At 34.8% G+C, this 11,556-nt stretch overlaps 1 protein-coding gene across 1 annotated transcript; it reads right to left on the bottom strand.

Annotated features, from left to right (window-relative positions):
• Positions 1 to 8,480: 8,480 nt before the first annotated feature.
• On the bottom strand, positions 8,481 to 9,854 carry LOC114762913 (E3 ubiquitin-protein ligase PUB23-like). Its single transcript, XM_028952518.1, has one exon. The coding sequence runs from the start codon at positions 9,802 to 9,804 to the stop codon at positions 8,599 to 8,601; it is 1,206 nt and encodes a 401-aa protein (XP_028808351.1). The 5' UTR covers positions 9,805 to 9,854; the 3' UTR covers positions 8,481 to 8,598.
• Positions 9,855 to 11,556: the final 1,702 nt, after the last annotated feature.

The raw sequence follows: 11,556 nt of genomic DNA, 5'->3' as shown, positions 1-11,556 counted from the left end.
TTCGTGAACACAAGGACTGTGAAACCATGTGTGCAGAATATTAAGATGTCACCCAATAGTTTAACATGCAAGCATGTGCAATGATACGTAAAAATCTCACTCATTTACGAGAAAGAGAGAGAGAGTCCAATTCCAAGCCCCTGGAATTTTTGGTAATTATCATGGGAAACACCATAATTATGCTGCCATGAACGTCCGGGATTGGTTTGCGTACGGCAGTTTTGCATTTCCCCTATAAAGCTTTAGTCCTTTTTAAATTATTATTATTAAAAAGGTGGCCGACATTTCGAATAAAACCCCTTTACAATGCCTTTATTTCATTGTCACACACACACACACACATGCTGTGTTTTTGCTTGCTATTAGGAGTTGTCCATGGAACTACACTAAGACATATATTAAGGGTAGGAAAACGAATCATGAATACTAGCGGCTCAAAATTAAAATTATATAGTTAGTTGTGTGCGTGTATATGTGTCGAGGTATGCTCCAATAATATCAGGTTCGTGCGGTTTCCACCGAACTGATACTACTTGCCTAAATTGGCCATGAAAATGACTTGGTTGTTTCCCGTGGAAAATTTCTGAGGAAATCTCGGGGCAGCCTTTGAAAATAAATTAAAGGACAGAACAGAAAAGACAGAACATGCATGTGATGATATTAGGAGTAAGTTGGAATTTTGAGTCAGACAATAACGCCAAAGAGATGGCGAAATTAAAGTTATGGAGTGACGGGCAGTAATTAATATAATATGCTGTGCTTTCGGGCAAACAAAATAAACAATTTAGGACATATTATTATGGTCGGATTATTGTCCTCTTTAATTTGGCCAATCAAAATTAGCTGCAATACTGTTTTGTCCTCTTGAATCTTAATATTGGCCGGATTGTTAATAATTATGTCTGTTTAATTTGATAACATTGACGAGTTCACATGCTCCGCGTAAGTCACATTTACTATGGCTTGATGACAGGGTGATGTGGGCTTGGTTGTAGGATCCTATACTAATTTATTTTTGAAATTTTAGTTTATTCATAAAATTTTAAAATAGATATTATAAACAATGCATTGAAAATTTTGTGAGAGGCTCGATTCTTCATATTGTTAATTTTAATTCATGAAATTTTTAAAAAAGTTTCACTGGTTGAATGATTCTTATAAGTAAAATATCTTCAATTCGATCGAAATGATGATGAAATTAAGTATTTAATTGTGCATAGGACACGCTTTCCTAAGAATAATAATTCATTTTCATGACAACTAGCATTAATCTGACAGGGGAATCCAATCCACACCCCATATTGCAGTGATATGCATGAATTTAATATATATATATATATATATGATTGATGTGCTCACGTATAATCGGATATATATATTGGATCTAGCATTTGCATTTCATAGTTTATGGTAATAATTTAATTTCTACCAGGAATGGCAGGCTTAACTTTGAATATGTGCATTATATGGTGTGTCTTCTCCCGTTTTGCTGATGGACTTCAAAAGTCCAATCATTGGTACTTGTTTATTGAATCCAATGCTCCCAAAAAAAAAAAAAGTGATTAAGGCCCTTGTATTGTCTCCCACTCTCCCCTCTCAACTGTTCACTTGCCCTCGATGTAAGCTTAGTTACCAAATGAGTTTCCAATTTCATCGACCGGACCAAGTAAATTGCAAAATTTCAAGTTTAAATAAAAGGTTAATATAATTTTTTGTCTCTCAAATTTGTCCTTATTTTGGTTTCGTTCCTCAAGTTTCAAACCATAAGTTTTGATTTCTCAAGGGTAAAATGGTTTAAGTTTTTATTGGATTATAGCAACTAATATTTTAAATAAAAAGAAACTTGAAGAACCAAAACCTATGGTTTAAAACTTGAGGCACCAAAATGAAAACAAGGATAAATTTGAAAGATCAAATTTTATACTAACGCTTAAATAAATTAACCATATTAATTTGAAAAATAAACTGCACTACTAATATGAGTTATGAACAGTTGTATCGGATTATATTTTGCTTTCGTTTCTTAATATCAAAATTAGTTGACTAATGTGAGTAGATTAAGAAAGTTTATCAAGTTAGTTATTTGTAATAATTAGGTATTGTCTTTCCTAGAATATCCTTGCTAATCATGTGTGTTGGCTAGACTTATAATTAGATGGGACATTTAACATATGCAATTACTACAATAACTGCTTTAAAAAAAAAATGAATATGAGAGATAAAATAAATTAGAGTCTATACTTAGGATCAAATTAAGAGTTAAACTAGTTCTTATCTTAAGAACTGAAAGTAGTATATAGATATCCCCGATCTGTCGAGATATATGACACAGCTGTGAGCTTACATACAGCCAGGCAGGACCTGAGGCGAGAGATGAGTCTGGCGGTTTACAATCTAAGAGCTAAGATTCTGCTCATAAAAAATTGGAACGAGACATTCACAGGGTCACATCTACGTGTCTTGGCCTCCTTCATCATGTTGTTCAGTAAGTTTATTTACGCATACAAAAAATAGCGGTCTCGTACGTACACAAGACTCCCAGCAAATGAGATTTAAAGAGGGACAAATATGCGCAGTCTTATCTCTAGCGACGAGCGAGCGAAGAGGCTATTTTTAGAATTATTTAGACATATGACCTCTAGGTTACATACACAGCAATATATAATCTTACAGTCCGTTATTTCGAGGCTCACCCTCTTACACACGTATTTAGGATACACCATAAAAACATGTGTAGAGGGAGTGTTGTGAAAAACACTCAACCAATTAGTCCACATTTACGGTACAGTACAAGTTGTGAAAGGGACGCCCCTATATATATATAATGATTGTATAAACGAATTAAATCGCAGCGCATGATTGAGGTGGACAACAAATATCTGGGCACAAGTTCATTGAATATATAACACGAGGCGATCATAAAGGGCACACGTAGAGAAGTAAGTACACAACAAACAAATAGTAGTAATAAGTGAAAGGGTTGCAGGAGGAAAATGTTGACGATGAAGATAGCAACGTTTCTGGAGGATACTGATGAGGCCGTCCTTTCATTCACCCAGCACGTGCTTGACTTCCAAAATATACTGCCCCTAACAGCATATACACGTGGCACTTGTACGAGCCGATGAAAGGGTTTTTGGGGGGGGGGGCCCACTGCAAACTGAACAGACCCTGATGAGATTTAGGGGAGGCTCTGTGTTGGGGAACGGATGATATTCAATGACGTACCTGTGATACAGAGCCAGCAAACCAAGAAGCTCATATCCATGGCTTCGTTATTTTGCAACACGTAAATTTGAATCCTCTGATACTTTCAGAACTTGATACATACGTGGATCTCCTCTTCTTATCCCACCCGAGTTCCCAGTCTTAGCTCTTCATAATGCTCTCTTTTGCCCTTTAGTCTACTTGTGGATTCCATTTACTTGCTACATCCAAATATCTTGCACTTTATTTGGGAAAATCCGTGAAGACTTTTGTTTGGAAATTGTATCAGCCAGAAGAACTTGAATTTAAATATCTACATTTTCTGTCTGTGAAAGTGAAATCTTATAGCGTACCGATACTTTGTGTTTAAAAACATATCAAGTTTTTTTAGTTGATAAAATTTGTAAGCATGGACTTTTCACCTATTTTCTCATTTTATTTTTGAAAGCTATTATAGGCATCACTTTTTATACATGGCTATATAATAAACTACCTCTTTTATAATGGTACAAGCCAACTATTACACATCTTGCTTGAAGCTCTTGGAAAAGAATCAAGGCATGTGGATTGATGCTAATTTTAAATTGCTTTGAGTTGTCAGACAGACAGTATATATGAATATTATATGCACAGACGCAGGAAGAAATTTTTTACTATAATACCATGTACCTCTAGTTCTTAATATAATAACTAGTTTACTAATTTGAGTAGATTAAGAAAGTTTGTTAAGTTAATTATTTGTAATAAATAAGTGTTATCTTTTCTAAAATATTCTTAGTCATTATATGTAGTAGCTAGAATTACTATTTAATGAAACATTTAACATTTACAACTACTATTAGTATTACTTTGAAGAAAATGAATAAACATAAAAGATAAAATGGATTTAAGTCTTATATTTAGAATCAAATTGAAAGTCAAAATAGTTTTTATATTAAGAACTGAAGCTGTTCATAACCAATTAAACACGCATTGATTTTTTTTTTTGCCAGAATAAACATGCATTAAGTTGATTCAAGAAATAAAGATGGAAATGCGTTGGAAATTTCCGATTCTCTCAACATGAATTTTTGAGTGGTTTATTAATTTTAATTTGATTCCTAGTGATTGCACAAATGAGCGTCAATTAATTACAAGAGCAGGCAATCCAAATGAGATACAAATTCAATACAAACCTTCGAAATCTCTGCTGTTCTGATTGCAATCAAAACCATGTAATTATTTTGTTTAAGCGTAAGCATGCTTTTAACGTGCTATTTATTTGCTACTATTTTATACCTGCTTAATTTCTGCGTGGATCTTTGGTACCTTGTCACATCTCACTTCCTTTTTTAATTGGAAAAAAAATCCTAGATTAAAATCTTAGTTGTCCTTGTGCTGCAAATAAGCCCAAATTAAAACTCATGATTTTTCCCTTTTAAATAATATCCCTTTGTGTTGTATTGATCACATATATTTGGGAACATTTCAATTTATTTTCGCACGTTGAATGAACACAACATGTGTGTGCGTATAAATGTGCAATTTTACCCGTCTTCCTATGATATTGAAATTACTGTGTTGGCGTCTGCATCATCAACGCTCCAAAACTCTCTCTCTCTCTCTCTCTCTCTCTCTATATATATATATATAATATACCTGGAAAATTTTTCTAAACCCAAACTTGTTTTCAGACTTACATATGCAAAGAAATAAGAGGGTGATGGAAGATAAGATATAATTAAGGATTGTGACCTCATAATGGTGATTAATATTGAGCTTAAACTCCATATGTTATTTTAAGTTTTGGTATAAATGTGTTATATAATTACTCTTCCAATCCTTAATATACGACCTATTTAACTAATTTGATTAGATTAAGGAAGTCACGTAAGTTAGTTAATTATAAAAAATGTGACATGTTTTTCCTAAAATACTATAATCATCTTTTTTAATATCCCATCTTCCTCTTCTACTTGATTATGGTTGAGGGAGTATTTATAGGGGTAATTTAGAGAAAATTGATAAATATGAGAAATGAATATTATATTTAGAATCAAAACTAATTCAACAATTGGATTCTATATTAAAGACAGGAGGAACATAAGTTCATTGAGCTAAGTAGAAGGAAAATTGGGCCTAAAATAAGGAGGTTGCAGGTCCAGGTATATCTGGCCATGGATAAATAAGCAGTCACGCTAGAATTCTCGTCCGGCCCCGGATATCATATTTGTACGTGCAACAACCTTCCCCCCCCCCCCCCGGGGTGAACAATGCTCAACAAAAGTTTTCGACGTCAGACTTGCAGAAAAGACAAACAAAAATGGGAGAGGAGGCCTCAATTTCACGCAAGTGAGGTAAGAGATTAGAGGATAAAAGTGAAAAAAAAGGAAACAAGTGAATACCATTTGAAATTTCAAATCCAAAATGGATTTAATCATATCAGATCCCCAAAGACTTGGTTACCATTCAGCCACCAAGCCTCTTTGTCAGTATAATGCAAAATCGCATTGCATAAAATAACTGTCAAGAGTAAAAAAGCTTATTAAATATCATTTACCACATTACTAAAACATTATTGACAACAATTTTATTGAGTTTCATTACCTTATCAACATCGTTTACAATAACTTGTTTTTTCAATTTCAACTCTTGAAAAGAAAATACAAGTGATCATGTTTTAAATTATTTATTACATTACCAACTATATCTACAATATCAAGTTTTCACCACTTTATCAGTGCTATTTATAATAATTTCTTTCTTAATTCTAAAACTTGAAAAAGAAAAATGCAAGTCAGAAGGTCGCATGTTAAATCGTAATTACAATGATGAAAGAAAATAATAATAAGCTACAGATGTAAAAAAATGTTCAGAATGTTAACACCCCTCTGATGTGATTGGAATATCCCAAAACTATATTTAATTGACTTTATTGGTATTCCCAATTTTACCAAAAACAAAATATCTTATAAAATGAGGTGAAGAGAGGTTTTTTTTTTCCTAATACATGTAAAAATAATCCATAGCCTAATTAACCAAGGCTTACTATTTAAAATACCACCACCTACCTACTTTTATTTCTTTGAATGCACCAACCAGATGATCAGAATGTAATTAAGAAAATACATGCCAGTACGGACATTTTCTTGCGAACAACAAATATATAAAAAAGTTTTCAACTTTCCATGGTTAATATTCAAAGCTGACAATTATATATTTATAACACAATAGCCCTTCCAATTAAATTCAAGCCCCGCGGTTGGTGTAATTAAACAATGAGAGGGGAAAAAATTATAAAATATGAATTGATCGAAGACGTGACGGCTCATCAACGAGACATGTGCTTCTTCATCATTCAAAGGTTGACTTGGTATATATTCAAACACGAGAAAGATCGATGAGTTGGACATTGATCGATCCTGACCTGAGCCGCTCCTTCTCTCTTTTCGCCCTTCGCTCAGATAACTAAGTGCCACATATCGACCGAGAAAAACTCAACGCTCTGAAAAATTTGTAACAGTAAGTCAAAACATTGATGTGCCAGACACTTCTCTCATCATCAATCACCAATCAAATACATATATAGTTCTTATTGTGAAAATAGTAAAACGAACAATACACTATATTATAAACAAATCATGGTTCAATACTTAGACCTAATAAACAAACAGAAAAACTATTCACCAAAAAAAAAAACGAGAAAAACTTGGAATTAAATAGCGAGTGGGATTAACAAGAGTCAACCAAGTAAGCATTGAATCGGAGGCGTCCGTGGAAATGAAACATGAAGGTTGACGTCGGTGTTGATGGAAAGCTATCAATTCATTATGGTCCAGACATATGCATTTCTCATCACCGTCGCCAATCCAACTTTGAAGAACATTTACCTGGTCTTGGCTTCTCACACACATATATTGGACGGAGAAAAACATGCTATGGCTTATGAGTTTTGCTTTTCATTATTAGTTAGTTTAGTTTGATAATGCCCAAAAACTCAACAATTATCAGAAAAAAGATATGATTTCCTGATTCAATATCACTACTTTTGATCCTTAATATAGGAACTAGTTAGGAGTTTCAATTTGGTCTTAAATATTAAACCTCAATCCATATTATTGTGTCTCATTCTCAAAATATCCCTATTGATTGGAAGGATTTTTCATCAAAGGATAACTATAATAATGCAATGCACATGATTAAAGATGACATTTTAGGAAAATTAACACATTTGTAAGAAATAACCAGCTTAGCTAATTTTTGTTTTAATATCTCCAAATTAATTATCTAGATCTCATATCAAGGACCTGAGATAGTATTTATATTATACCATGTCCGATTGAGTTTTTATTCGCTCTTCTAACTTGGTATCCTAAAGGTTAAGCACGAATTCTGACATATTTTTTAGCAGCTATATTGCATGCATAGAAAAAATTATTAAGTACTCTAACCTAAAGTAGTATCGTGTCAGTTATACTTTGATGAACTAGAACATCCTAAGTCATATAAAATAATTAAATTTTTATCTTTTCAATACACATTTATGTACGAATCACAGATAGTAGAGATTAACTATAGAGAGGTAGTTAATATGTGTCTTGTGTGCGGGTGTGAGTGTGTAGGTACAATCTCATACATTCTTTTTGCATGTAGAATTCAACTACTTACCTATAGATTCTGTGTTATTTATATAGTGGCTTTTTGAGGAAGTGAAGTGATGAAACAATTTGGAAATCTGATCAAACTCTTCGTTTGAAGATATTAATGGGACATTGAGCGGGAATTCACCTAGCTAGGCCTGCGTTATATTGATCAGTAAAGAATAATGTAATCAAGTATATGATGAGATCCGAACATTTTAATTCAGTTGTATATTGAGCACCATTTTATACTTCCTATGGTAGCAGGTTTGAAGAAAGCTTCTGGTAGTTTAAAATTTCTCAGACATACATTGCGTGCACACAATCATTAATTGTTCTCATTTCTGATCAAAATCTGATTCAGGATTTCGTTGCGAACGCATACAGCAGGAAAGAGAGGTGATCGTCCACAAGAAATAAAAACACGTGCGTTCATCAATATTAATCATTTCACTAATACATACATTGCACTTTTGGCTTTCAAACAATTTGCATAATTATGAGACAGATTTATCTTCCATGCATATTCTTGCCTTTTGCCGTGTGCGTGGTGCGTTTGTTCTTCCTCCATATATAAGATCTGGCAATACCGTGAATTACTGACATTCTAAAGGATCAGATGATCCATATATATTCTGAAAGTTTTTTCTTGATTATATATATAGTTCATCAATACTAATTAATTATCACCATAAAGAAGAAAAGGAACAAGATGATCTGGATTCTGGTAGCTAGCAAGTTTTGCGTGTTAATCATCACCTTTGGTGCCTGGTTAACAGATAAACTTGAATACAAGGCGAATTATTCCAAGCTTGGAATGCAACCTCAGTATCGATCTTGCTTTCTCTTTCACACTCGGATCACAGTCGGCCTGAATCACCATGCAAAGCTTTGATACAGCTCCCACCCTCAACATCTCCAATACGACATCCTTTGACCCCGAGTACCTCGCCATCAACCACAGCACATGAACCGCCCTATCATCCGTCGCAGGAGAAACCCTCAGAATCCTCTTAGACACCACCGCAATCCCCGCCGCGTGTGACAAGAATTGTTCCCTCCCATCCGCACAAGAACATAGCTGCGCAAGGAGGTTAAATATAAGCTCCGTTATGTTCTTCTCAGGTTTCTCTAGCTCAAGCTCGATCAATTCAATTACTGCTCCTACTTCCACTATCCTCGTTCTGTTTCTACCTAAAGGACATGTTTCGATGAGAATATGCAAGGCGGATTTCATGGCTTGTTGGGAGATCGATCTGTTTCTGAGTACCCTTGTGATTTCACTGAAGAACTCGGGTTTCAAACTTCCTAAATGGGTTGAATCTGCGAGTTCGATCGTGGATTTTAACACTGGCATTGCTTCGTTTATCAAATTGACGTTGGTATCCTCGTGGAGCTGTAGAATCCAAGTCAACGATTTGATGAAGTCGATGTTCTGGACGACCAGAGGCTTGATGTTGTCCCAAGACGAGAGCAAGCCTAGAATTCGCAGGGATTGTTCGAGGGAATTAGTGTTGTTACCTAACTCCTTGGACTTTTTCGTAATTAGATGAATCATGGACTCGGCCACACCTGATTCTGCCATGCACTTGAGGTTCCTCTGGTTTTCTGTAGCCAGAGTATGCAATCTCTCCAATGCGGATTGGTACAGATGGGGAAGCCCGAGATTTCTCACCAGTTTCTGGAGGAGGGTCTTGGTGGGAGGGGATTTAGGGGTAGGGATGCGATCGACGCCGTGGGCGGCGTTCTCCGAGCACCAAGCCTGGATGAGACGGCGGAGGGTGTGATTGGGAGTGAGATCGGAGCCTCTGGGCAATGGCTGCTTCGTGACAGGGCACTTGTGTTCTTTAGCCTTGAGCAGCCATTGTTCGATGCTTTCTCTGTCGTAGGTTATGCCGGTGAATGTTGTCACGGGGTCCTTCATGATCTGAAGCGAAATGGGACACACGAAATACTGAGGAATTTCGATTTCCTCCATTGATGAAGATGAAGGAGGAGGAGGAAGAAGAAGGTGAGGATGATAGGAAGAATAGAGAAGAATGGTCTGGTCTGGTTTGGTTGGGTAAGAGAAAGCGGCTCTAGAATATATGGAGGCTGGTACTTGGGACTTGGAAGGAGGGCTTTAATTTGTTCGTGTGTTTGGAATATAATAATATTCCTTGTTTTTAGAGACGACTAATTTAATAGTATTATGATTTTGTCAAATAGAGAGGGGGTTGGTCAAACCGAGCACCAGCATTGATTTGAAAATCATTATTAAATTGGGGATTCTGAATGTTAGGTGCATGAATTTCATTGGAATGCTTAACCTGCTTGCCACGTGTCACAATTTTAGTGGCTGATGTTTACGCCTCATGGTCACTGCTATTGAGGGTCCCGATATGAGCTCCTCCATTGTTTATTCATAAAATATACTCTTCTGACGGAGTTAATTAGAAGTTTATTTTATTTTTTAAATTTAGATTTTTTTTTAAAATGTCTATATTAATTGCAATCATATATTAATAGATAGTTTGAGTAGGAAGTTATTAGTTTCCTAATGAAAACCATTACACATATTTTTAATAACTACTAAATAACTTGGTTAATTTTTTTAATATCTAGAAATCACTTATGAAGCTCTCGTATTAATGACTAGAGGGAGCTTATGACAGAATGATATTGTGTGCAAAGAATTAATGAAAAAGGAAAAAGAAATTAGCGTTGTAACAAAGAAGAGATGGAGAAGAATGATACGAAAAAGAGAGGATCAACAGAGAGAGTATTTCTCGTTCCATTTAAGAGTGTTCAATAATTATACATGGTCTTTATTTATATACAGCTTTACACTTTGATAGAATCTACAAATTAAATAATAATATGAGATAATTTTGAGATATAGAGATAATGGGAGATATTGGAGATTATATGAGATATAGGAGATAATGGGAGATATATAGACATTCACAAATATATTATTATATTCATAACACTCCCCAGTCTCTTGGATGTCCAATATATATGAATGTGTCTCGTTAAAAAAACTTCAACTAGGAAAAATCTTGTGGGACAAAAACCTAGCGAAAGAAAAAGAGTACATCATTCATTGATACACGATGCAATGCTGCCTCATTAAAAACCTTGCTAGGAAAACCTAGTGGGACAAAACCATAGACAAAGAAAAAAGAGTACAGTGTGTATTAAGTCCAAGGAACAAAAAACCGGATCGGACACTAAACCGGTTAAGATAGTGGGTTAAGGGTTAATAGTCTGACCGGGGTTGGACCGGTCATATTAAAATAATATAATTTAATTAATAAAAAAATAGAATAATATTCATAAATAATAATCAGTCAACAAAATACTCTTCCGGTCCTAAATATAAAAATATAAGGGTTTTATATTTATCACTAGAAGAGTAAAAAAAACCATAAAAATAGTTTGAATATTTAATTTTAATAAACTGTTCTTAATAAAAATTTCTTTAAGTGGTTCAATTCCAAACTCTATTTAAAAATTTTCTCACTCATTTTTTTTTTGGGAACCTTCTCTTGTCTTTTGTGTGGGCCACCTACGGCTTACCCCTCAGTTACTCCATCAAGTACCACAGTCAAAAAGCAAAGGGAAGACTTGGATTGTCGTGCAGTGCTTGCTTTGGAAGACTTGTCCCTTCACTTCCTTGGATTACTTTCTCACTTCGCTCACCTCTCCGTCCTCGTCCTCAATGGCTCGTCATTTTGCTCTTCTTCCT

The sequence above is a fragment of the Neltuma alba genome, unplaced genomic scaffold, assembly GCF_004799145.2.
Source record: "Neltuma alba isolate B1F8T4 unplaced genomic scaffold, ASM479914v2 tig00011245_pilon, whole genome shotgun sequence".
NCBI classification, from domain to species: domain Eukaryota; kingdom Viridiplantae; phylum Streptophyta; class Magnoliopsida; order Fabales; family Fabaceae; genus Neltuma; species Neltuma alba.
This window is presented reverse-complemented; position numbering and strand designations above follow the sequence as displayed.

What these genes read in the sequence shown, in the direction of transcription:
- LOC114762913 (XM_028952518.1), bottom strand. Translation starts at nt 9,804, where the DNA reads ATGGAGGAAATCGAAATTCCTCAGTATTTCGTGTGTCCCATTTCGCTT.